The sequence below is a fragment of the Lygodium microphyllum genome, chromosome 12, assembly GCF_053477565.2.
Source record: "Lygodium microphyllum isolate KBCC chromosome 12, Lygodium_microphyllum_v1.1.10, whole genome shotgun sequence".
In the NCBI taxonomy this organism is placed as follows: Eukaryota; Viridiplantae; Streptophyta; class Polypodiopsida; order Schizaeales; family Lygodiaceae; genus Lygodium; species Lygodium microphyllum.
The window spans coordinates 89,628,984-89,656,804 of record NC_141146.1 but is presented as its reverse complement, the minus strand read 5'-3'; the positions used below and the strand labels follow the sequence as shown (position 1 = coordinate 89,656,804).

At 41.2% G+C, this 27,821-nt stretch overlaps 1 protein-coding gene across 6 annotated transcripts in view; it reads right to left on the bottom strand.

Moving 5' to 3' along the window:
- VTC4 (Inositol monophosphatase family protein) overlaps nucleotides 1-22,842 on the bottom strand; it is a 94,208-nt gene extending 71,366 nt beyond the window's left edge. For 4 of the 6 annotated variants that reach the window (XM_087689712.1, XM_087689710.1, XM_087689709.1 and 1 more), the window contains exons 1-10: nucleotides 22,743-22,841; nucleotides 22,589-22,644; nucleotides 22,453-22,503; nucleotides 9,905-9,985; nucleotides 9,723-9,826; nucleotides 9,440-9,524; nucleotides 884-938; nucleotides 651-694; nucleotides 472-540; nucleotides 50-150 (exon numbers count right to left, since the gene is read on the bottom strand). In XM_087689712.1, the coding sequence (XP_087545838.1) occupies nucleotides 50-150; nucleotides 472-540; nucleotides 651-694; nucleotides 884-938; nucleotides 9,440-9,524; nucleotides 9,723-9,826; nucleotides 9,905-9,985; nucleotides 22,453-22,503; nucleotides 22,589-22,644; nucleotides 22,743-22,809 (713 nt within the window). In that variant the 5' untranslated portion in view covers nucleotides 22,810-22,841. Of the gene's footprint in view, nucleotides 1-49; nucleotides 151-471; nucleotides 541-650; nucleotides 695-883; nucleotides 939-9,439; nucleotides 9,525-9,722; nucleotides 9,827-9,904; nucleotides 9,986-22,452; nucleotides 22,504-22,588; nucleotides 22,645-22,742 lie in introns of all 6 variants that reach the window. The other 2 variants (XM_087689708.1, XM_087689711.1) reach the window with 2 other exon arrangements.
- Between the last annotated feature and the right edge of the window lie 4,979 nt (nucleotides 22,843-27,821).

Here is a 27,821-nt window from a genome sequence, read left to right as displayed (position 1 = left end):
AAAGCCTTGCTTCAAATGAAAAGATTTGCAAAATGGAATATTTACTGACCATGGCCCCCCATAGCCAAGTTCATAGAACAGATCAAGCCTTCCACATGCTATTCCACACAGGTTGAGAGCACATGATCCAGACATGCGAAGGGATCGAACCTGTCCAAGTGACACGTGCTCATCACTCACCAGCCAAATGCAGAGGCAAAATCAAAAAAAAACTCCCAAGCACATCTTGAAGACAAGTTTATTAGACACACCGCCCATGAGAATGGATACAGAAGAAAAAGGGGAAACATCTGTGTTTCCTATGTCCAGGTGCTTTTATTGGCTAGGTTTTGTGCTTAGCACATTCACATCATTATGTGATGAACTAAAGCAGTAAGAGAAACCATATTAACATAGCCACCAAGCATATCTATGAGAGCCTATATTTATCTGTTTGGTACTGAAAAGACAGCAGTACAAAAGAGTGGTAACCTTGAAAAGAAGGTTGTTTATTCTCCTTGTGGTGGCATCAACTGTTTCAGTATCCCGCTTGGTCCCCACCTTGAAAGACAAACAGGAAGATAAAAAATTATGGCAGAAAATTCACAAAATTGAGAGAGAGAGAGAGAGAGAGAGAGAGAGAGAGAGAGAGAGAGAGAGAAAACACACACCTCAGAAGCTAGGAGTGATTTGCCAATCTCCTTCTGCAAAGAAACTGTAGCCAGATAACAAACAAAGCAGAAAAATCTGTATTATATGTGCAACCTATCCAACGCATTCAACAATAGTCAAAGCAGATAACAAAAAAAGCAGAAAAATCTGTATTATATGTGCAACCTCTCCTATGCATTCAACAATAGTCAAGGCCTTGTTCATAAGATCTATAACAAGGGCCGTGAACAACCTGAAATAGGACTTCCGTTTAAGAATGCTCCTCCTCCTTTTACAGCAGTAAAAAGCTGCCAAGTCACAAAGGAAATAGTTCAGAAAGATCTTTGTTAGACATGTTGACGCTCTTATCATAGCAAGAGAGGGTCCTCATTGTTGGTTGCTCGCTTAGTCATTTTTCATTTGGATTGTCAGCATGTGTATGTTCTTGAGTTGACTATATGCATCTATGGCGGTTAGGGCCTCGACGAGAGGCAGATGGTGTAGTGCCCATCACAAGATAATGTGTCAGAGAGGGCTGCTATCTTGAACATAGGGGCTCGTGACTGAAAGCTTGGATAATGCTTACAGTTCCGCAGGCATATCGGTAGTGGTTAAGGTTCATTGTGCTTCTCTGACATGTATCTGGCAAAGCGCAGTGCTGATAGGAACTGGGAAGATGAAATACTAAAGGAAAGTGAGACTCGAAGGGGAAGGAAAGACTCAGAACACCATTTCTTGATAAATGGAAAATGAGAACTGAGAATACAAGGTACACAGCACTGTTTATATAGGTCAACATATATACCAACTAGCTTGACCTTTGCACTTCAACTATGTTCAGCAATGGCCAACATCTTCGTCTATTAGGTCTGATTAGCTTCTTCTCCTACATAGCCAAGGTAGGCATACATATTTTGATGCAGGATCATGACGATTGTTGCCCCCACAAGCAGGTATCAATCAGCATTAGTTGACAGCCCAAGAGGGTGCCATTCTTCTTTTGGCTGATCGCCTATGTTGGTCTAGGGACTCACAATGAGATAACTCAAATGTAGCAGCTTGTAGAGTGACAGAAGTGTCCTATTCAGTTGTTGGAGAAACCACAGGACATCTTCGGGCATGTAAGGAGATGCAACTGGTCTGGAGAGGCACCTGCTGGACTCATCGTTGTGCCGAGGCAAGTGTAGGGTGCATCACCTGGGGGTTTTTTCTTGACAAGCTATCAACCAAGGGTGCTGCCTACTCTACAAGGTCAAGATGCATGATACTACCTTCAGTATTGAGGCTGGGTCATCTGTTGGTTTAGAGACTTTGGCCTCAACAGGTTGTAAGCTTATTGTATCTTATTCAGAGATCTATGAGCTTATGGGGAGCATCACAAGAGGATCAGTTGCCAAATGGTCCTATGGAAAGCACTATTGAGTATGTCACCCTAGCAAAGGGTGCTCGGGTAGGCAATTTGCAGACTGCGGGCAGCTCTTCTTTCACACCCAAGGGAGAAACAACTAGTTTTCACACTACAAGACAGTGCTCCTCAATAGATCTGTAGCCGTCTGCCTTGGCTTCTTTCCCCCAATGTTCCACAAACCGACCTGGCTTCATACACCTATGAAAGTTTTGACTCTATTGCAAGCTTTTCTGTTCCCTAAACCAGCAATATTCTTGAGCCTATGTGACCTTTTTCTTTCAATAGTACAATTGCAAGCTTTTCTGTTCCCTAAACCAGCGATGTTCTTGGGGCTATGTGACCTTTTTCTTTCAATAGTACAATTAGCCACTCTTATCACTAGTTAGAAGAGAAAAAAGCTATTTCCAAAATCAATCTAATTTCCTCAAACTTCAGCAATTAGTCGCATTAGAACATTTATATTCTCATTTATCTTTGTTCAAGGTCACCAATCCAATTCCTGTGGTGGTTAACTCATAGAACAATTGTTTGCAAAATTCATGGAAAATGCCAATTCAATGTGTCCCCACAATATAACATAGTTAGTCATAGTTGAAACAATGTTCTCCAAATGTCAATCAAGACATTTCCCTTATGGGTGTCTATTAGGGTAAATTCAAAAGTGCATCTTAAAAATATCCTAGAGTTGCATTCATGTTTGGGTAAGCCACTCTATTAGTGTCCATATCATTTCCTATAGGATGTATACTTGTAGAAAAATTTTATTAGCGTAGTAACATGGGATGGCCATCTTCTAGCTTCCCGTCCCAATCCCATCCCAGTCCCATCCACATGTTAGACCACCCTCTCATGGTGACAAGGGATAGAGATCCCTATCCCCGTCCCCATAACCTGTCCCATGTTGCTATGTTGACTAGTTCCTTTGGAGTGTTGATGGTTTATTGAAGACATGCATGCTTCTTACCACATCCTTTTAGGAAGGTGACAAAACACAGCCATTAGTTGCAACCCAACTGGATTATTTGGAGTTGGATTTTACAACATACAAACTTAAGAAAGATTAAAGCCTTGTGTGGTATTTCCTACAAATTAAAGTCTAAATCTTAGAGAGTAGTTTGTGAGTTAATGGTAGTGTACAGCTTGCTATGCAGCTATGTGTGATAGAACTGAAATCCACCTAGCTTCAGCTCTTCAGAAAAGCTTCAATGTTGCACAAAAGGTGAGGACAAGCCCTTTGATTGATGTGCTATGAAGTGTGGGTTGGTGTGGCTAGTAAGTACATTGTGCAACTTTGGGATAACAAGTATCCCTAGACCTTAACAAACCATGCTCCAACTATGGTCCCAATGCAATCTAACTCATTGCGAACTTCACGGCATGCTCCATGGTGCTCAACTTCTGCTAAAACCGCATTTTCACTACCTATGCGCTTTCAAAATTCCTCAATGACATGGGCACTTTTCCTGAATAATTGCATCTTTTCTTCCTCTTACCCTTGTCCTTATTGACATGAGAATTGGAAGATGGGGATGCCTTGCTCTTTGCCTTCAAACTTGATGGGTGCCATGACTTTCCTTTGCCCTTTGGCTGGGTGCACTTTTCCTGAATAATTGCATCTTTTCTTCCTCTTACACTTGTCCTTATTGACATGAGAATTGGAAGATGGGGATGCCTTGCTCTTTGCCTTCAAACTTGATGGGTGCCATGACTTTCCTTTGCCCTTTGGCTGGGTGCAAATGCCTGATCCATGTGTCCATACTCAAGCAATTCATTTGAGACTACTCTTCTTGCAACAGCCAAGATACCAACTCATCAAATGAGTAAACATTAGCATTACCCTTGACTAACAAACGAAGAGTAATAGCAAAGTTCTGATAGGAATCTGGCAAACCACCCAAAACTTTAGACACTAGAGATGAGTTGAATGATCTTATCAATGTTGGCAAACTGTTGCTTGAGTCCTTAATCTTTATTACAAGGCATCTGTGGAATCTTCCTCGATCATGTACTCAATCTCCAATCACTTGCACAAATAGGCCACACAAACTTCATTGCACAACTGATACAAAGAGGTAAGTAGATCCCATGCATGCTTGGCCCAAGTACAAGACCAAATGTGCAGAATGACTCGTCTTTTGCAAGAAAGTGCCGTCAATGCATATACCTGGCTCTCTCCCATCCCATCTCAATTGATCTATAGTGGAAGGGGGAGCTAGAGCTGAAGATAATGAGCCCCTAGAAATAGTAGGCGAACCACTGGATGTACCTACAACAGGCTGCATAATAGTGCCTACAAGCCTAATCTCTGTACTGGATACGTAACCTCAAAGTTGCTTTGCAACCAACATGTGGTGCATCACGTACACCCAATCAGATAGCTTGAACCATCGTTCTTATCATCATTACCAAACAACCCACGTAAATCATTTTGAGCAGCCATGGTAATACTTGCGCTATGTGCATGCACAAATGCAGCTCAAACACGAAGCAGGAGTGCCCCAATGAGGGGCTAACTTACTGACGTCCAAACACCTATGTGAAAGAAATACAAGAAGAATCAAAGTGAGAAACACAGCTTACAAACTGAATGTTTGAGTGGCAATACTAACAATGTCGATGAGCTCAATGAGCTCAAGTCAAAAGTGGCTAGCGCTCAGGTCAATGGTTATGGATCCAACTACACTTGGTGAATAGGCTGGTGGTGTGTACGGACGAAAGCCTAGGATACATAGAGAATAATAGGCGTGGGTGGTGAAGGGTGGCACCTGAAGGCAACAAGTAGCAAGCACATGGTGAGCGATGTCTAGCAAGTGCACATGGCTTAATCAGGGAAGCTAAAGGCAAGGGCATAGTGCATGACACGTAAAGCTAGGTGATGCTCCAACAAGTCCTAGCAGTGTCACAAGCTACAAGCAGCACCTGGCAATCCACAGGAGGAGTGGGGCATCGGGCAAGTAAAAATGGGTGCACAAGTGGCGAAGCTTCTTGCAAGCTGGCAAGGAGCTAAGCTCTTGGGATGAAAGGGGCTGAGCTAAATGTCAATGGTGACTCTATAGGGCAACAAGGTGGAGTAGCTCAAAAGTTCGCACCAACAATGGTGACCGATAGAACCTGCTTTGATACCACTATTGGGTAGGAGCTCAACCACACACACTCTCTCTCTCACAATGACTAATAAACATAGAGAGAGAGAGAGAGAGAGAGAGAGAGTGTGTGTGTATGTGTGTGATATATTATTCCACTTTCTTAGATTTTGGGGCTATTGGCATAATTGGGTCATCTGGAATGCATGCATTTTTTATTTAGCCTCTAGTATCCAAGGATATAGGGTCTTCTATATTGGTAGTTAGATCTCATTCAATATGCTAACATTTTCCCTAGGAAGGACTTGTTTCCTTGGCATATAGCAATTTCTTCTACTCCTTTGCTGTGACTTTTTTGTTCCTCATGTAGTTTGATATCGTTTGATATAATATAACCACCCATTATGAGAGAGAGAGAGAGAGAGAGAGAGAGAGTGTGTGTGTATGTGTGTGTGTGTGTGTGTGTGTGCACACGCTAGAACATCACATTCACTGATGTGAGAATGAATAATGAAAGTACAATCCTAAGGTACTAAAGTACCACACCCTTGAGGGGTGTCATCACAAGGGGGAAAATCCGTTCCCCAACAAGAATGTAAAAGTACCCATGTGCATAGAAGTGTTCACATCAAAATGCCATAGTAAAACGCCACAGAAGAACACAGCAATAGAATACAACAATAGAACACCCCAGTAAAGCACCAAGTGAAGATGGATGTAGAAGCCACAAACCATAATGTCCTCACGAGGTGTGAATGGCAATGGAGAGGATGGAGAAAGGAGAAAAGAATATGGAAGAGTGTGAGAGAGCATCAAAAGAAGAAATGAGGAAGAGTAACTAAAGAAATGTAAGAATGTGTGGAGAGGTGGCCTATAAGTAGGCCTCAATCAGTCTAGGGTGGCTCCTCACTATGTGGGCACCCCACTAAAAAAGTGCCCATAATATAGGCACTCAGCCCATTTTGGGGCTGTCAGTGCAAAACCCTAAATCAAGTGACTATACAGAATAAGTGATTTCTCAACACTCGATGCACTAGAGCTCTATTCCTGAGGAGAGTCTCTTTGAGCTGTCACATCTCAAGGAGAAAGAGGCCAAGACATTGTTGTTCAATGTAATCCAAGACTCTTGATAGTAGCCCAAACCTGTCCCTAAAGAGACAATGAAAGCACCCTCAAATCTCATAAGAGGCTGAGTAGTGACAGATGTAATGCTCCTCTTTCTCTGGCTTCAATTGACATATCTGGAATGTGTGCTACTCTGGGAGTATGGATCTATATATGCTAGTGGCAACTAGTCTCAATGTCTGATTGGTGTAAGGAGGTGCAGGCCAATAGCACATCCGATCCCATGAGAAAGGTGGGTATCCATGTATCTCAAACAAATAGTAAAGCCATCATTTGTGGTATAGAGGAGATGCTCTTGATAGAAAGCCATCTTTGTCCCCGACTGATGCTCTAGTGGCAACCATGTCCCCTCTTGGTATCCAACAGAGTGAGGTCCACCCTAGTAATTTTCCTAATCTCTGAATGGCTCCCAAGTGAGAGATGGTACATTAAGAGAATACTGAAAGAGGAGTAGTCTGTCCATGCTAGAGTCATATAGCTCAAACTAGTTTGACATCTATGCACACAAACATGAGTTATCTCCCTCCCTAGCAAGCTATCAAGAGGACTCGAAGCAAGTTGCACATCTCTATCTGTGTCTAGGTAGATCTCATAGGCCGTGTATGAATGAAACCAATATAGTGAGGGCCTCTACTACAATTGATGTAGCCCCTAAATCAGCTCTGATGACCTCATCTAGGATAGAGTCCATACATTTAATCATCATGGAGATCATGGATATGGTGAGGGCCTCTACTACAATCGATGTAGCCCCTAGCTCAGCTCTAATGATCTCATGCAGGAGAGAGACCTTACATATGTATGAGGATACCAAGGGCCTCTCCATCAATCTCCATCCATCATATACACGGCATATGGTCGTCTAGGCTCCCATACCTACACTCCATAGAGTGATGTAGATGTGACCAGTATATCAAATAGCCATAGCTCAGTGCATGGTTCCTAGAACTGAACCTTTAAACACATCCTCTCCAATTCACCCAGTGCTGACCTCGTATCAATGTAGTATTCACTACCTCTTTCATAGAGAAAGTGGGACTTGTGAATAGGACTTTCAAGTATGTATAAGAATCTACATACTCTATCTCCTCCTGCCCATAGGTAAACACAGGTGCTGATCTCCTGATCCACTGTGATGTGGTATTGAACACCATAACCTTGATTTTACTAAGGTTCACTGAAAGCCCGCTGTCTAATGCATGAGAATTAGTGCATCCAAATATCTTTGGAGTCCGTGTAGAGAGTCACCTATCAACATAATGTCATCAACATATAATAATAGGAATATCCAAGTGTTAGCTAGCAAGGCTTCTCTATCCCACCTTGGGTGATATAATTAGAGATCCTGTCAATATAAAACCCAAATAGTATCAAAGAGAGGGGCATCCCTGTTTCACCCCAATGGTCAAATGAACAAGTGCTGACAGACCCACCCTCAGGTATCCACACTCTACCAATGACCCTCTCATATAGTGCTAAAATCTCCCATATGAGGTCCCTCAATACTCCCGTAGCATATAGCCTATGTAACAGTTTTGCTCACAGTATTGTATCAAAGGCTTTGCAGAAATCCACGAAGCAGCAGTAGATTTGTCTACCATGAGCTCTGCCCTCCTCAATAATCACTCTGTGTGTAAGGATGCGATCCAGTGTAAAGAAGCCTCTCCTAAAAGCAGACTCCCCCATGCTCTGAAATCCCACCTCTTCGCCTAACAGCTTAGCTTATGTTCAAGGATGGAGGCATAAAGCTTAGTCAATGTGTGACCAAGCATGATATTTCAGTAATTACTGGGTAAGATAAGATCATCTAACTTGAGGATAGGCACAATAGTTTTAGTGCTCCAGCTCTCTAGAAAGCCTTTGCACATAGCTCTATAAAACATAGATGCTAGGAATCCAGCCATCAAATCCCTAGCATGTATCAAATGCTCCACTACTAAACCATCATGATCTTGTGCCTTACCTCTCCTGAGTCTGTCAATAGCTGCTTGGATCATTTTCGCTGTGAAAAAAGTTGTTGTCTCTGTGCAAGGCTTTGGTGAATCAGAGAGAGAAGGCTGGCTGCCATTGTGCAGAGGCTGGCTGTATACTGCTCCCATGTATGAGGAGATATAATGGGTGTGACTAGACAGTGCTCTCTGAAAAGCCTCCAAGCCTCTCTAGAATCCTAGCTCAGAACAATCAGGACAAATCTCTCTCCAACTAGGCTAAGATTGCTCTCTTCTTTTGCCATATGAGGCATTTGAAGAATAGTTGTGCCTACCTGTGAGTAGTGGATCCCAATGCTACATCTCTCTGTAGGCAAGCCCTAGTCTCACAGCAGTCATCATCATATCAACTGTTGCAAAGTATCAGAACTCAACCCAGCAGTATATCTTTGGAAAGAGAACAAAAAACGCATAACAGAAAACTGTTGCAAAATATCATCCCAGAGGGAGCTCTCTGGGACTGTGAGAGTGGAAATGTTGCCCCTGCTGTATTATGTAGAGCCTCACTGAACTGCTAGGTGAGCTCATGTAGTGGAGTAGATATCATCTGTCTCTCTGAAGTAATACCTCAGATGTCACTGAGCCATCTGAGGGGTCCGCCCAGGAGGGAGCTGGATATACTGGCTCCTCCGATGCTTATGCTTCATATCCAGGATCTCACTGTTTCACCATGCCTCATTGGCGTTGCAGTCAATCATGCCTAACTGTCATTCACAGTAGATAGTCTAGAGAGAGAAACAGGGTACCCATAACACAATTAAAGCCCCTGCTTCTATAACATAGGAATAATTCCTTTCTTAATGTTGGAAGAACATTAGTTCAATATACAAGCAAACATGCATCAAGAATGCTTATGGAGTATGGATCCTCAATCACTGTTAAGAAATTCTGCACATAAAGTCAAAGTATAACAGAAATTCATCCACATGAGGTCTTAGCACAATAGACTGACTGAGACTGACAGACACTGTCTACTAATGCAAACTGGCTGCTATAGATGAAAACATGTAGATCTGGTCCAATCCAATCTTAATGTTAGGATTGTTTCAACTTGAAAATGAGGATCATACTTCACTAGTTTGGCCTGCCTTCTGAATTGACTAGAGTGAATATAATTCTATCAATATTGAGTATGACCAGTGTTTGTATAAACAAAAATGCCAGTGAGACCTTCAAGATATAGTGATACATCCAAGAGGTTTTACCTCATCAAGTATTGGATTGTAGACAACTCCCACAGTTGGTATTTTCCCAATGGTTAAGCCAATTGATACACAAACAAATGGAAACCTGCAAACGACTAAGTATGTGAAACAACTTTCAAAGCAAACTATTTCTTATATGCACAAGCATGCAATTGCATGCATATGCATGAAAAATGAGAGAAATATGAGAACCCGGCCACTACCATCTCATTCCAATCTTAACCCACATCTTAACTTTGCAGCAATCAGAAAAAAAGCGAGTTGTATTATGCCAAATTCTGACCTGTGAACAAAATTTGTAGTCCCATCCAAGGGATCAACAATCCACGTTGGTGCATCTGTGAGATCAAAACCCCCAGAAAGAGCTGTTGTCTCTTCTCCTATCAGCTGAAATAAAGAAAATTATGTTCATGTAAAATATTATATGACAAAATATATATGATACCTCACAGCAATATTATGTACCTCATGATCAGGGAACTTTTCTCCGATATATTCGAAAATTAGTTTTTCACAGGCCTTGTCAGTCTCTGTCACAAGATCAACCTGCATATTTGTAGCCGGGTGAAAGGTATAAAGAAAAGCACAACAGGAAAAGGGAAAATGTAAATTTTGAAATTCAATACTTCAAACTTTTTCTAAAACAAGTAAAAATAGTAAAACATTCATAATACATGCAAACACAAATCAAGTATAGTACACAAGGATCAAGTAACTTAAATATGAGGAAATTTGAGGTAAATTTGAATGTTGACTCTCCAGAATCCAAATCTACCCGAGAAGGACCTTCCACTAGATATACATCCCATTTTACTAGAACTTCAACTATTGTCCTATTCCTAAGTTGCTTCTGTCACCTATCCAAAACATACTGTGGTTACACCCTCAAGGTTCCATCTCCTTGAATCTTAGACTTGTCCTGCCAAACATGAGAAGGATTAGCAACATAAGGTTTCATAAGAAATACAGGATGCAATTTTGTGTGGACAGGCAGTTCAAGTTGCTAAGTTAATGTTCCCACCCTCTTCAAGATTTTGAATGGTAACACAAAATGAGTTGCGATTCTCCTATCTCAATGTGACACCTTAGAACTTGAACCAAACTGTTTCCTGAGTTAGCTAAAACTTCAAGTTATGAGGCACGTGATGGCATTAAAGATTCTGAAAACTTCACTAGTATGTAAGTATTCCTTGAAGAGGAAGAAAATCAAACTAATGGCAATATTCTATGTCCATTGGTTACTTCTAAAGCTACTACATGATAGCATGTTGATCTAGAATTAAAAACGCCTTTAAGCTCAGTCGGTGATAGGGTGGGAATGTTCTAACCCCCTTTACATGAGGAATTTTAGAATTCCTCAAGTATCTCAGCCATCATTGGGACGAGTCTCCACTCAGATCATGGTTGCATCTTGTTTCTGATGAGTTTGATTTGGTCCTATTGTGCTTTTTATTGTGGGAAGGTCAGCATTTATAATGCATTGACCATGCTTATGCCCTTTCAATATCTTCTCTGCTTACTATTGCTTTTTTTTCTTTTCATGGTTGTCACTTTTACAGCATTTTCTAGGTTTCTATTTATTTATTACATTATTTCCAAGCCAGAAGAATGCATTACAGTCTCGTCCTGACAAGGTAGTTGCCAAAAATGTAACTTTTAAGATTAGAACATTTCAGTCTTTCAAATGAATTTGTCAGATCTGAAAGCAATTTGCTAGAACTCAATAACACCATTCTGCAAATTCTAAAATAGAGAAGCTGTAGTCAACAGTAAGTTCAAACATTTTCAGATTTGCAAGCTGATTTGTCAGATCTAGAAACTCAATATCATCATTAGCAAGTTTTAAGAAGAGAAACCCTAGTTAATTCCAAGTTTAGGCACCAGACCCTTCAATTTACAATGTAGGGCCGAAATCTAGAGTAGGGCTCCAAAATCTGAAAAGAACTAGGGGCTATACACAGCACTACCTCACTAGAAAAGTGTCCAGCTTCATTTTGGTCACACTCAATTTATCTCCAAGACACCAGCTTTTTGGCAGATTACCCATCTAAGGCGCTGTCCCATCCATCATATCTATGTCGCATCATAGTAATCTCTTCTTATCTTAGCATACTAGAGGGGCATTTTTCCTCTAGCGCCTTGTGGGTTGAGAGTCAAAAATCTGAGTTGAGAGTTGAGAGTTGAGTGCACAAGACAGTGCTATTTGCAAACCTCTCTCGTGACAAAAGACATCTCGTGCAGATCAAAGTCTCCTTTCCCATTCATGGAACACTTCCCTGAAAAAGATGTGCCCAAGGCCATGGAGGCAATGTCGAAGACAATGCTGAAACATACAAGTACCAAGTGAAGGGTAGGAAGTTGGAACCCCTCTCAACCATGTATGTCGATGCCCTACTTCTAACCAAAGGTGCGTTCACCGTTGTCAACTCAACTGCAAAAGGTATGCAGCGTGCCATGTTCATCACTATTGGGTTCCCACACTCAACCACTCCATTTTGGAAGGGGAGTTGGTTGAGGCGAGTTGAAATTGAATGTTGTGCTCATGTAGAAACTCGGAGAATTTATGGGAGACGAACTCACCACCATTATCACTCCTTGTCCCTAGGCAAACATCCATTTGATGTGTCACTAACCTAGCCCATGTAACAAAGTAGGTGAAGCATTACACTTCTCTTTAAGAAAGCACATCCACATGTAGCGAGGGTAATCAACCATTAAAAGAAAGTAATATTCTAAATGTCAAAAGATGACATACCAGCGAGACAGTAGGGTTTGCGGGGAGGAACACGAAGTGAACTCGGCAAACATGGAGAAGAGAAGAGAAGAGAGAAGAAACTCTGATGAATGGAATGATGAAGTTTTGAATCATGGAGTGAATGTGGTACAAGGAAACAAGGATACCGTAGCACAAGGAAGATGATGAAGACAGCCACGAACCACGAACTGCAATGTCCTCCTGAAGGGGTGTGAGGGTAGTGGAGAGGCTGGAGAGAAGAGGTGACAGACTAAATGAATCAGCCGTGAGGAATGAATAAGAGAGTGGCCTATAAATAGGCACAATCAAACTAGGATGGCGCCGGGCTGTAAACCCTAAACTCAAACCCTAAACGCAAAACGCAGAAACGCAAAAACGCAAACTGCGGGTGAAGGGTGAAGGGTTTCTCAACACCCCCTCTCAACCCCAAAAAGGGGAACAAGAGAAGAGTGAGGTGGAGATGCAATGCTACATGCTGAAGAATGCTCATGCAGCATGTGCCACTTGGACAATGTCCCTCGTGGGGAAATTGTTTACTTGCCCAAACGCCCTAGTACAAAGATGATGAAATCATGCAATGCATAGGAGGAACGTCGGACTTTGTGTGGTGCCGAGAACCATAAGGATATGCCCGTACTCGATCTCGAGATGTGGCTCCATGCTGACCAAGGGACAAAGAAGATCCACCTTGTAATCTAAGAATACCACCTGAAAGGAGACCTTTGAAGATAGCTAGGAGACTGAATGAGCTGTAGAACCCGAAACTCAACCTCGGGAGAGAAGCTACTAGCTTCGTGACTCCATGCTGGAAGGAATACGAAGGCCTAACCACCAAGTCCCTGCTGAAGACCCAAGGGCCCCGATCTAGATGGATCCTCTAGATCCTGGGTATGAGTAGAGGAAATGACTGCTCAAAGGAGAGCCACTCCTTGAAAGTGAAAGGTGGTGTGTGAAGAACTTCACGGCACATAGGGTCCCTCTCTGAATTTGGAGGAGGAAAAATGGGAGCCCCCTTTGAAGCCGAAGAAAAAAAATCCCCCTCTAAATCCCAATTTGAGAGAGAAAGGGAATCCAACCACTCATGGCTCATGGACTGCGAAGCATTTGATGACGAAGGAAGTGCCGCTAATCGTGTTAGCAGATTAGTCAGCTCATGGTTGAGTCTGGACTTGTGGTTCAATAGGCTCGCATCAGAGATTATTTAGGCATTTTATTTGCCATTGTTTATTGTGGATTGGCATTATTTGCAACCAGTCGGCCAGCATTTAATGCTGGCCGACCTTAAATGCTGGCCGACCTTTCATATTTTAGGCATTTATTTTGGCCTATTTATTGTCAGCCTCCCTCCTCCACATTCATTCATCACTTGACAGTTTCTAGGGAGAGGGAGCAAGTGCCAGTGTGTCCACAGCCGGTAACTCACATTGTATCTGTACTATCTCATGTCTTGGTATATGGATTCCATTTCCCGAGCATACATCTAAGTTATCATCTGTATTGTGTTATCTCTTTCTTTTCTTTTGTCTTGTGTTCAACAGTTTATTTCAGCACATGTTTATGCTTCCATTGCTGCACCACTTCTGACATGGTATCAGAGCTCAGGATTTGTGTTTCTGCTGTGTTTTCTTGCTGATTTCAAGACTGTTTTCACTCTTACTGATCAGGCAGCTGCTGCTCCAACCAAACGACCTGTTTTGCCTACGTTTTTTGCTGACGTCAGCATCCGTACAGCCTGCGCATGTGTTTCAGCTTGCGTTTTGGTGCCTCTACATCTCCTCGTGGCTGGGCACTTACATTATCAGGCCGTTTTTGCTGTTTTTGACAGTTTTTCAATTGTTTTTTTGACTTCTTACAGCAACTTTTGTCTTATTTTGATCAGATTTTGGGTTATACTGTATGTTAACTCTTGCTTTTTGCAGTCTGTGCTCGTGGTTTAGCTGTGTTCCCTATCTCCCAATCCCTTCTTTTCTCTACTTCTTTTCTAACTCTTCTCCAGATAGCTCCTCCATGCACATCCACTGATGACAAGCTCCATGGACCTGATTATTACACGTGGAGTGCTGAGATGAAGGCTTGGTTTATCCAGAAGCGGTTATGATACGTGGTTGGTGGAGCTATGGCACGTCCTCAACAACCTTCTCCTATTCCATCTGATTTTGATGAAGACAACCATGAGGAGGCAGTCCTTACATGGGATTCGGATGATGCCCGTGCTGATTCGACATTACTTCAGTGTATTTCCGAAGAAGTCCTACCGGCGGTCACCTCCTGTAAGACAGCTTCCGACATATGGTCGAAGTTGCAATTGATGTACGAGGCTCCTTCCACCATGCGGGCCGTTACTCTCTATGGCCAGCTCCAGCAACTGAAGTTTGAAACCAAAGATACGATTCAATCATTCCTACTTCGAGTTACCCAACTCCAGGATCAGCTTCGCACTATGCAGTTTGCCCTATCAAAGGTACATCTTGTTGGTACGGTACTCTACAAGCTTCCTCGGGAGTTTGATGGAGTGGTGCATGCCTTACGGGCGCAGACATCTACCACTCCTGTCAGTTTTCTTCATATGTCCTCAATGCCACTTGAGCATGAGGCTACCTTGCGACTACAGGGGACGCTTCCGTCACATTATGGAGGTTCAGGTGAGGCTCTTGCAGCTTCAGAGAGGGGTTTGCAGATGAAGAAGTCGAAGGCCCAATGTTACCACTGTGGCAAGAAGGGTCATTTAAGGAAGGACTGCAAAGAGTTAGCGGCTTCAAAGAAGAAAAAGGAGCAGAAGACCAAGCGGGATGCGGACTCCTCCACCGAGCCATCATCTGCCTCAGATTTCGATTCCGATCCTCCGGCCAAGGCAAAGTCCAAGGCACGGAAGGGATCCTCTTCTTCGGATTGTGGGAAGGGCTTAGTAGCCCCTTCCTCAGCTTCTTTCTAGTGGTGGTGATGAGGTCATCCCTCACAACTCTCCAATGCCAAAGAGGGAGTGTGAGAGGGTGGTGAGATGGGGCAACCATGCCTCATCTATATTTCTATGCAGATGCACAAGATCCAGGGAGGGACATCCTTGACGCATCGACCGAAGTCTGGCAGGTACAAATCCTGGAGCTGGGATTGATATCCAGGTTCATGATGGGCTGGTTCTTTGATAGAAAGCGGATGGCTTTCATCTGGAGCTCACATGAGGGGACACTTTGGCGGTCTGGCCAAAGACGGGGAATCCATGGTCATTTATGCGCTGTGGCATTGGTGACAGGATGGCCACATGTGCTACTTCAACGGCATTGTTGACAGACATTGAGAGCTGCTATGATATTCTCTATCTTCAGGAGCTGGTTCGATCGACATTGACATCAGGTTCTCTCCGAGGCACCTTGGTGGTGGCTTGCGCACCCACTACTTGGGTATCCATGGCTCTACTATATTGGACATTGTTGTGTGTACTATGATGTGACATTATCATTGTATATTGTATTGTATCAGATCACCCAACCACGATCTGAGAGAGGGTGTTAGCAGATTAGTCAGCTCATGATTGAGTCTAGACTTGTGGTTCAGTAGGCTGGCATCAGAGATTATTTAGGCATTTTATTTGCCATTGTTTATTGTGGATTGGCATTATTTGCAGCCAGTCGGCCAGCATTTAATGCTGACCGACCTGTCATATTTTAGGCATTTATTTTAACCTATTTATTGTCAGCCTCCCCCTCCACATTCATTCATCACTTGACAGTTTCTGGGGAGAGGAAGCAGGTGCTAGTGCCTCCACAGCCGGTGACTCACATTGTATCTGTACTATCTCATGTCTTGGTATATGGACTCCATTTCCCGAGTATACATCTAAGTTCTCATCTGTATTGTGTTATCTCTTTCTTTTCTTTTGTCTTGTGTTCAGCAGTTTATTTCAGCACATGTTTATGCTTCCATTGCTACACCACTTCTGACAGGTCATGCCGAAGAAGGTATCTGAGGCTCGAAAGAAGAAGCCGGAAAGCACCCAGAAGTGGCCTCTCAAACCTGAGTGAAAGAGGGTGGAGAAGAAGGAAGCTTAGGATGAGCCAAGGGTGGTGAACAGTTGCGAGCTCTCAGGAGAGTGGACTCTGGAGGAGATGTGGGCCGTGGAAACCACTATACCCAGAAGTAGGTAGGGGAAACCTCCGCGCAGTGGGGTGGTCTTCAGGAGGGCTTATCGCCTCGTAAGGTCTTAGAGCCACCGTGTACTCGAAAGGACTTAGTGCGTGTCGGGTGCGGCTTATTGCCTTGAGCATAATACTTTAATAGCCGATGTAGAACGATCTCTATGGCCTAGAAAAAAGAGGTGGCACAAGGAGTGCCGAATAGAAGACACATATACTCCGGAGGGGTGGGAAGCAAAGGTCAATGTCGATAGTCTTCAATGGGATGACCGTTCGTGCCGCGGCAGGAGCACCCAGTAGAAGGGCAACTGTCAATGGAGACGCCATGGTACCGGTGTGGTAAACTGGATAAGGGAGGGTGGGAGGGAGAAAAAGGATATCTCCCAACGCACAGCAGTAAAACGCAGCAATAAAATGTCATAGTAAAACGCAGCAGTAGAACGCCGCAATAGAACGTAACAGTAGAACGCCGCAATAGAACGTTCCAGTAAAACGTAGCAATAGAACGTCGCAGTAAAACGCCGCAGTAGAACACAGCAGTAAAATGGGGTAATAAAGCACAGTAGCAGAAGACGAGAAGTGGATGCCGAACCCGCCATTGCTCTTTGCCTTCACTAGAGTGGAGGATCTTTGCTGCTGTTTGAGCAAATCCAGCTCTAATACCATGTCAAAAGATGACATACTAGCGAAACACTAGGGTTTGCGGGGAGGAACACGGCGTGAACTCGACAAACATGGAGAAGAGAATAGAAGAAAGAAGAAACTCTTATGAATGGAATGATGAAGTTCTGAATCATGGAGTGAATGTGATACAAGGAAACAAGGGTGCCGTAGCACAAGGAAGATGATGAAGACAGCCACGAACCACGAACCGCAATGTCCTCCTGAAGGGGTGTGAGGGTAGTGGAGAGGCCGGAGAGAAGAGGTGGCGGACTGAATGAATCAGCCGTGAGGAATGAATGAGAGAGTGGCCTATAAATAGGCACAATCAATCTAGGACAGCGCCTCTTTTTGGGGCTGCAAACCCTAAATGCAAACTGCGGGTGAAGGATGAAGGGTTTCTCAACAGCATTAACAAAAGTTGCGGATCATTTCCCACTCAAATCAAGATGAATCAACCTAAGTATACCCTCAACTCCATGAGTCGAATATTGGGTTTCCTATTGTTTCCCAAATAATATTCTCAACACACATCCCTAGCCAATTTTAGGCAAGGAAGGCCCTCAACTAACTAGTGCCTCAACAACTCCTACAAAGAGTTGTAGCTAAGGTGGTCTAACCTAAAATACAAAAGCTGCTCATCATCGATAGGTGTTCTAGTTGTAGCTAAGCCATATATGTGATGACCTCAAAGCCTTGACTCTCGGTTGTTGTAGAAACTGCAACTTCAAATAGACTTAGTCTATACCTCACCTCAAGCTATCACTAGACTAGTAGCATAATCGAACATCTTGACCATGGTCTTAGTGGGAAGATAAAAATACAACTCTTTCCAAGAGGCAAAGTTGGTAGATGAATAAGAGATTCACCTCTAATTGGGGCACATACTATATATCATCCACCGTAATAAGGTTGAGGCCTCCATTAGTGTCTAACTTAGCTGTCCCAATGCCTCCGATCTTGGCCAATGAGCTATTCTTGCAAAATACATGTCGAAACCTCCACCTAGGATCCAACCTGCACACAAGATGTGACACAAGCTACATGCATGAACATAAAAGAAACTAACATCAAACTCACCTCCCAGCCATAAAGCCAAATGGGCTCACCCCACGGAGCCTAGGAGCTAGCTACACATTAGGCCACAACCACATCCCAAGAGCAATCTATACACAAGATGTGAAACAAGCTACATCCATTAATATAAAAGGAACCAATATTAAACTCGCCTCCTAGCCATAGAGCCAAATGAGCTCAGCCCCAAGCTTGGGAGTTAGCCGCACATTGGGCCATAGTACACACCCATATCCCAAGAGCTTGCGTCTCATTCCACCAGAGCCACACTATCCCAATGTACAGACACATTGGCCTACAATCAAGAGTCCAAGAGTGGTGATCACACAATGATGTGCACAATAGGGCTTTCAATCTAATAAATAAGACTTGGCTGCCCTAACCCAAAGCGTCACTAGTGCATTCACACTACATCACTTCATGACTACTAGTGCCCATCCAGAGGCCCAAAGATGTAACACTTCCCCCCTTATGAATGATTGTCGTCCTAAGCAATGTCTTCAAGCATGAAGTGGAGTAACGACTCTTCAATGGGCGTACCAACTCCCCAGTAGCCTCTGCCTCCAAGCGTTTTTTCCACTTGATCAAATACTCAAGATGGTCCAATGGGATCGTTTAGTCCTATGACCAAGAATCAATCTGATTCAAGTGGAACATAACATAACAAGCAATACCCTCCAACAAAAGGGCTTTCTCAATTGGAACTATTAGTTCACCTTGCCCCAATCATTTTTTTAAACGACTCACATAGGACACCAAGTTCTTGGTAATCTGGAGACCACGAAACCTCAAAGATAACCTATAATACTTGCCAGTAGTTATTGAATTAGAGCTCTTTAGGACTTCAAGGAGTACAATTTTGGTTAGCATTAAATGTAGCATGATCTTGGCCGGGTTTTGATGCTTTCTCTCACAATCGTCAACATCTCGTGTATATTGTGCCAAAACTTAACCATAAACTATAGCTTCATCTCCTTGAGCTTGACGGCAATCGGTGGTTTTGGCTCATAACCATACGTCAACATAAATGGACCCTACCCATTTAGCTAAACATTTACTATTGTTATAAGCAAACTCAATCTTTGGAAGATAGTGCTCCTAATCAAATTGTCTATGGAAGGCAATTACATGCAATATATCCTCAGTCGTCCTCTCAGTCCATCCATTGATCTCAAGATACTCCTAGGACAAGAACAATGGTGTTTCCAATTTTTAGAAGTTAGTCTATCAGAATTGGCTAGTGAACTTCATCATCTTTGACGTAATAAACTGAGCCACTTTTGTCAATTGGTCAATCACGACTCAAATTGCATCATGACCTTGATTCATGCAAGGTAATCCTACTACAAAATCCATAGAACTTCTACTCCATTTGTTGTCAGGAACCTATCAACCATATAACATTCCCGCTTACTTGTGCCATTCAGCTTTATAAAGCGAGAACTACAGATACTCACATACATGAGACTCAACCAAGGTTTTCGTATGGCCAATAAAAGAACAAGTGACCAAGGCCAAAGTATATATGCTTGGGTGTCCCATGCTCAATGTAGCATGACACTACAAAATATTTTTATGGATATCCACATCATTAGGCACACATATTTAGCCTTGCTTAAATAGTAATTCGTTACAAATGAAATATTCTTCTACCATCTTTCTCTCAATAGCCAACTCTTAGACATCCAAACCATCAAAGCTTTCTAGGCTACTAGGTCCATCTTGGACTAATTCCCAAATCCTACTAAAGTAAGGATCATTTTGGCAACACCCTTTGAGAAAGGGATAAAAATCACTTAAAATTTCGAAGAAAGTCAAGGCGTTAACTTTCAAGGATCTGACTAAGATCATTAGCAACCACATTAGTTGCACCCTTTTGGTAATATATCTCCATGTCAAAATCCTGAATAAGCTCCGGCCATCTCACCTTGCAGCCACAAAGATCAAGCTAATCACAAAGGTATTTTAATAAATCGTGTCAATCCAAATAATGAATTGGGTCATGTACAAATAATAATACCAAATTCTAAGTACATAGATGACCGCTAATAATTTATTCTCTTGAGTGGTATAATGTGTTTGGGCATCCATGAGCTTACTGCTCTCAAATGCAACAAGTTAGCCATCCTAATAAGAACACCACCACAATAAGCAGCTTTGTTTTGCATTAGCAACTACCACCCACCATCTACCACTTCCCAAGCGATATCACTCTCCTTGTAGTAGCTATATTTTGAAGTAGATCAGAGTTCTCCAACTCCAACCTACCTTTATAACCCTGTGCAAGCCACCCTACTGCGTACTGCTAGATTCAACTTATCTGGACCTCACTGTCTATGGTTACAGCAATTGATCACTTCTTGAGACTGTTTGCTGCATTTTAGAATCTGTTCATAGTATGACACACACTTCAATTCATTCATAAATTTGCAGAAATGTTTTAAGCATTGCAAGTACTTTTGCATTGCTCTGAATCTAAGGAAGTGTATCTTTGTAGTATCTGTCACGGGGACGTGAAATTTTAAGATGCTTTAATCTTGCTAGTAACATTTGATTAAGTTACTAATCAAATGTGCAAGGTTGTTTAGCACATGTGATGCACATGGCAGTTGTTTCATGAGAACGGGCCAAGGACCCCGAGGACGCAATGGGTGTTAAAGGCAAAAGTTGTGTTAAGTTATGCCAACTGAATTTTGGTGGTCAATTGGTGCCAAATTGGACCCTAGGACAATTGTTTGGTCATTAAGTGTCAGTGATAACACTAGGGACTAGCATTAATTAATTAATTAATGCTAGTCTAAGGGTCAACAGAGGTTGGGAACCGCTCCAAGTTGCAAATGGCCTAGCCAATTTCATTCCAGATGGGCATGTTTAATTATGGGCAGGGTCAAAAGGGCTAAAATTAATTTTCAGAATTAATTAATTCTGAAAAATTAATTTAATGACTGAAAATGCATTAGGAAGGCTGTCACTTCGCAAAACTTTCCTATGCAACTAGGGAGAAGGCTGTTGGAGGGTGGTGGAAGCTGAACGGCAGCCATTGGGAGCTTGGTGGAGAGAGAGGAGGTGAACAGATTTGGCTCTGAGAGGCGACGACGACTGATCGCACGCCGCGACAGAACGGGCAACAGGTTTTCTCTTCCGCCTCAAGAGAGACGGCGGTAGAAGAGGAGGGCTCGCCAGCCGAGCTAATATTTTCCCTCCCTTTAAAGCTATTGGTACCATCAGATTTGTCATTAGAGCTACGAATCAGAAGATACATTTCAGCTAATTTTCTCTCTTTCTACAGCATTCTCTTATCTCCTCCAGTCTATACTCAAGTATTCTCAGTGATTTTCAGCCATGGGTAGCAGAGTACAGCCAAATTTGGTGGATAGGAGAGAGTTTACTGCTGTAAACCCAAAAATTACAACAATAATTAGGGTTTAGCACCACCTTGGGACACGTGTCATCAGTCAAAGGCATTGTACACTGAAATCAGCGCCAAAAATTCGTGAAATTGTGAGAATTTCAGATGCTAGCCCATCTATTGTGAATTTGGGACAGCATTTGACCCATTAGAGCAAGTCCTGGGTGAAAATCAAGGGGCAATTTGCACGAATGCTTTGCTAATTATTGGAACAGCAAGGCTTGTAATTTATCCATCAGCAATTGAAATTAAAGAAATACCGAAAGGGGCGCCAGTTCTGGGGCCAACAAGCTGTCCACTGTCAAAGTTTATGAAGGTAAAGTGAGCATTTCAATTTATGTTCATTTGCTAATTGCTATAATTAAGTGCTTAATTGCTGTAATTAAGTGCATTCGCCATGGGTGTGTTCGAAATTAATTATACATATATGAAAAAATTGTGCATTTGGATGGTCTTTGCTACGAAAAAAATTAGGCACTATATGAGAAGGTAGTATTTTATACAAAGGCAAAAGAGCTGAGGTTATTACTGAACAACTTGCAGCTGCCCAATTGCCTAGTGGCCGAGACACAAAGGTTTAAGGTCATTGTATTCACATCAGCATAGTGTATTTGATCATTTGTTTACATTTTCTGTAAGTTACTCTTCACCTATGAGAACTATAGCATCATGAACTTTTGTGAGGGAAGGACCACATACGGGGCTGCCAGCCCTGGCCCCTGTCCCCAACTGCACGTAGCTAGGCATGTGGGGCCTCCCGAGCAGCAGCTCATGATGTTGAACACTACAGGGAAAAACAAGGGAAAAGAGCCCCTATTCCCACAAGGGAAAATGCCAAAAACTTCTTGGGTATGATCATTCATAGTCCTTGGGGCTCCAAGGGGGGGTATCTGCATAGTCTTTTGTATCTAGGCTCAAGATGTCTTAATTTCCCTACCGAGCATTCCAGAAGAAAGAAGAAAGAAAAGAGAGGTAGAGATCATACTTGTCCTTTATGCTCGATTGTCTTCACCTCATGAAAGTTGCTCGAGATGACCTACATTTCAACAGGAAAACCCTTACAAACGACGGATGAATACAAGAATCCTCCTCAAAAAGCTGATGACGATCGGGGACAATACCCGTCCAGCTTGCTTGGCAGCATCGACAGCGACGAGCAAGAACTGCTGAAGGTCGGCTGGAACAAGAAGGCATATGATCAGAATCGTTCCTGAATCGACAACACGAAGGGCCGCCGGAAGGTGAACAGGATTGAGGAGGCCATGGCAGCCTTACCGGCAGTGCATTCGCGGACCACCATCGCGTCTCCTCCTCGCGCTGAGTACATCGTCGGGGTCATCATGCCTTGTCTGTATTTATAGTTTCGTTAATTTTGATATTTTTAACAGAAAAATGAATAATATTATTCGGGCTGAATATGCCGCTGGACATTCGTTTGCAGGTGTCGACGTCTCATTGGCGCTTTTGCGCAAAAGTGTAAAGTGGCAAGCTCAAGCAAAACATTTCAGGTAGCATTCTTAGCTTTTAAAAATTTTTGTAAAGGATTTGTACTTGTCAAGTTGAAGGTTGTAAGAGCTCTGCCACGCCTAGGTTTATGGCTTTATTAGACATGGTGAATAATTACATACCAGTGCTCCCCTACTCTCATACCTGTGCAAGCTTGGGTGTTCGTTATCCTAACACTTCGTACTAAGATTCGCGCAAGCGCAGTTCATCTAGGCACCTTTAAAGCAATGGTACTAGGCGCTCCGCACCTAGACTCACCCCGACTCTTCGCACCAGGGTGGGCGCGATTTTTGCGGGTGGGGGCGGATGCTGGACGCGTGGCACCCGCCCCCACGTTCTCTTGTTTTTTCTTATGGGGGAGGTGGGGGGCTGCCACATGGCACCCGCCCCCCACCTCTAGTTAACTAATAGTATAGATTTATCGCCCCCCTCTCTTTCTCTCTCTCACGATGGTTCATTGTTTTGTACATGCACTAAAGTTACAATGCTCTATTAGATATATGCATTAGTAGCTTTTGATTGTATTACTCAGTTACAGTCTAATTGAGCAATTTCTTCAACCTGATCTAACCTTAGGTTGTTGTTTAATCATATTAAACAATAACTTAAGCCTTTCTTGTGTCTTTGAGTGCGTACACGTGTGTATCCACATGTGTGTGAGCACGTGCATATGTGTGTGTGTATTTGTGGGCCATTAATACTGCGCTGAAGAGATTTGTGCCTTTGTAATGGGGTAGAAACCCTTTTATATTTTGAGACGTCAATGTTGGTTGACTTAAACTTCGATTATAGCTAAGTGCTATGTAATCAAGTGTTTGCTTAGTATCACTTATGAGCTCTATCATTTAATCATCTCGTCAACACAAAACTCACATGACCAAAATGTTTTCTAGTATCATGTGGTTGTAATATTTATCCAATACACACACAAAGTATGTAATATATCGTAATAATATTATGAATATGTATCTAATTATATATTATGATATAAAATTATTACAAATACATATTACAATATTTAATCATTATAAACATATAATTCTATAATTATAAATAATGTGATAATAATATAATGATATGTAATAATTATCACTAGATATAAATATATAATTATCAATATATATGATAATTATATATTATAATGTGTGTGTGTGTAAATATTATCATAATAATTCTATAGTGTATTATCCTAATATTTCTATATATACACACACACAAATACAATGTAATATGTGTCACACTATTTATATACATAATATTTATTGTAATGTTTTATAAATGCTATGTATGTATGTATGTACATAGATGTAATATGTATCATACATTATTATATATGTAAACTTAAATATATCAAAGATGTAAGATAAATAATATATATGAGTATAAATATATATTAATGTTGAATTATGTATAAATATTTATTAATACATACAACACATGTGTGTATACATCCATAGGCACAATAGGTCACAAGTTGATGGGGAGCAGCACCTATAAGATGGAAAGTCAGGTGCAAAATACTTCCCACTTTTTTTTATGTTCCTCTAATCGAATCAATGGATATTTGTAGTTGCATGTACAATGGATGTTGAGTTTTAGTCTCAACAACTAACATTGACATTCAAAAAATTAATACCTATGTTTGATAGTCGAACTTGTATATTTATTGAGGTTGTGTGTGTGTGTGTGTGTGTGTATGTGTGTGTATCCTACTATATATTTATCAATTGAACTATTGATATACATACATATCAAATTATCGATACGCACACACACATACATATGTGTGTATGTATGTATGTATTTACATTTATATCGATATGTATCAAATTTGTATATAAATACATATCTCAATATAAAATGAATTCGTGTGTGTGTGTGTGTGTGTGTGTGTGTGTGTGTGTGTGTGTGTGTGTGTGTGTGTGTGTGTGTGTGTGTGTGTGTGTGTGTGTGTGTGTGTGTGCACACATGAATGCAATGAAACATTTATATTTATTGTGATAGTTTATAAATACTATATATAATAGCATGCATGTGTGTGTGCGCGCATGCATAATATGTATCATACATCGTTATATATGTATACTTAAATATATCAATGATGTAATATAAATAATATATATGAGTGTGAACATATATATGTAGAATCAAGTATAATATGAATATTTATTAATATATACAAGTATGTGTGTGTTTATTTATTTATTGATATCAATATATAATTTAATATATAAATATCATATTCATGTATGCATATTTGTATTAACTTATATTTAAGTATAATATTAATATATACAACATGTGTGTGTGTGTGTGTGTGTGTGTGTGTGTGTGTGTGTGTGTTCCACACACACACACACACACACATGAATGATAGTTATTAACATTAATATAACTTCTATTATATATTTAATATAATATATTAAATTATTATTATCATTATTAGAACATATTTAATCTCCAACAATAATAGTCTAAGTGTTCACATGTTATATAATCATCATTTATGCTACCATTCTATAGTCGCTATCGAAGTTGCTATTGCCTAGCCACCTTGATTATTGCAATTTGACTCACTATTGCCCTTATAGCTATCATACCCATTTTTGGTAATGTGTTTTCTTCTCTCTACCTCCATTATTTATATATTCATGTACTAATGCATATACGAACACATGCACATGTGTTGCTTCACTTTTCCTTTTATGTAATGCTTACCCTTTGTGTTAAAATGGATATGGTCATTCCTTTATTTCTTTGTTGTGATGTGTATAGAAATGTGCTCAAAATGCATGCCATGAGACTTTGTACTATGGCTACTCAATGAAAGGCCTCTCTAAACATATGTTGATATCATGGTCACTTAAATCTTAAAGAGATCAATGTCCACCTCTTCCTCTTCTTTCCAAATTTCTAAAGCTCAAGAAAAGCAAAGTTGTCAGCTCAAGTACTCAAGAGTAATAGGAACGAGCATCAATCATAAGCTTAAGGTCACCCAACATTATGTAACTCTCTTCTAGAAATGAGGCAAACTATATCTTTTATCTATGTCAATTACACAAAGTTGCATCTCACATAAAAAAGAAGTTGCTTTGATTGTCCCTCAATTAAAAGCACGGAGGAAGTGAGTCCCCAAATCTTAACTCGCAAGTTGCTTGCTATAAGTGTGTGTATGGCTAAAATACAAAGGGCTTCATTAGCAAGTCAAAGGGCTATTTTGCTTGTTTTTGTAGTAGCAAAAGGCTTTGCACATTGAATCACCACTTTTAGAGCCCACTCTTTGTCCCCAACCACCCATAACTTCCTCTCAACCTCTACCAAGAGTCTCAATGTGGTAACCTTAGTATGTACATAAATGCAAGCATGGATCTAGCTATCAACTTCTCAAGCTGATGACACCACAACCTTCTACCCCAAACTTCTTAGCATAAATGAGGTGCATGAGTTCTAATAGAAGGCTCAATAACTTTGAAGGTCTTCGATAAGCATATTGAAGAAGGGATCATGATCAATACAAAGTGTTCATGATCATCAAGCCATTCAATCATCATATGTTATCGAAACCTTTAGCCACTACCTTTGGTATAATACAAGTGCACATTAATCTACATATGGAAGTGTAGTACATTAACTATTAATAATACAAGTGCTTCACAATGGTTTTGGGGTCTCTCATGGTTTGTTTTTTAGGGACTCAACTAGCCATGAATCATATTGACATGTAAGACATGCATCAAGGCGTGAAATATGTTAACCAATAGTAACAATGGTGCTTTGAAGTTTAGTGCAAAGCGCCAAATGTAAGGTGGCATGTAGCATTAGCCCCGATGCGAAGCACTAGGAGAAGACTAGGTAACGGATTGGATCTTTTTGCAGAATATGTGGTAGCACATATGCATCTTAATTCCCATTCTTTTGCATGTGGCAACCCACATGCCTATAGTTATACGTATTACTTTTACTTAAGACACGTAGAGGTCACTCTCTCCCCCTCAGATTGGTTATCATTTGCAATAGAATCAACATCTCATCAACACCTAAACAAAGGATTTTTTAACCATAAGACAATAGAACAATTCTTCATATTTTGGAGTCTTTAGCTCCTTTATTAACACATGTTTCAACACTTTCTTTAGAAATTAACTCATGTAACTCAAAATAAACACATGCATAACTTAAAATTGCTCCATTCTTTATGTGGAGAGAATTCCCTCTCACATCTTTTTTATATAAGTGATTAGAAGACCTTTGACTCTTTTATTATTTACAAAATTGATTGTGTTCTTACTTCCATAATAAGCAATTGTAACTTTTCAAGGATAATTGCTTTACCATGACATCTCAAGGACACATTTACAAATCATGTCTCATTTGGGATGTGTGCATAAAGAGACCAGTCTTTACATAATGCATGTGTATCCCTTATCAAATATGCATGTTGAGCTCAAGGGAAATTGAAACCCCAGCATAACCATTCTATGCCCACCAAGAAACCCGCCCCCCACTCTCCCCTCACTCCAACCAACCAAAATGCCACAATGCTAGTTCGTTGGTTGAAGGGGTGAATATGCAACAAAGTTAAACATGGATGGGCATTGCAAGATGTTCTATTGGAATGCATACAATAGGCATTGGCCAATGATTTCATGCTCGATACACAATAGCATCAACAATGGTGAGAAAGTTGGGTGTCAAAAAGCCGCTTTGCCGCAACAATACTTCCTCTTCTACATATTTCACAGTTGGTCACTAGAAATCTATGTGATCTAAAAATCAAAACAAACATTGGACTTATGTAACACATGCACACATACACACATCAAACCTAAGACACCATATGCACATTTG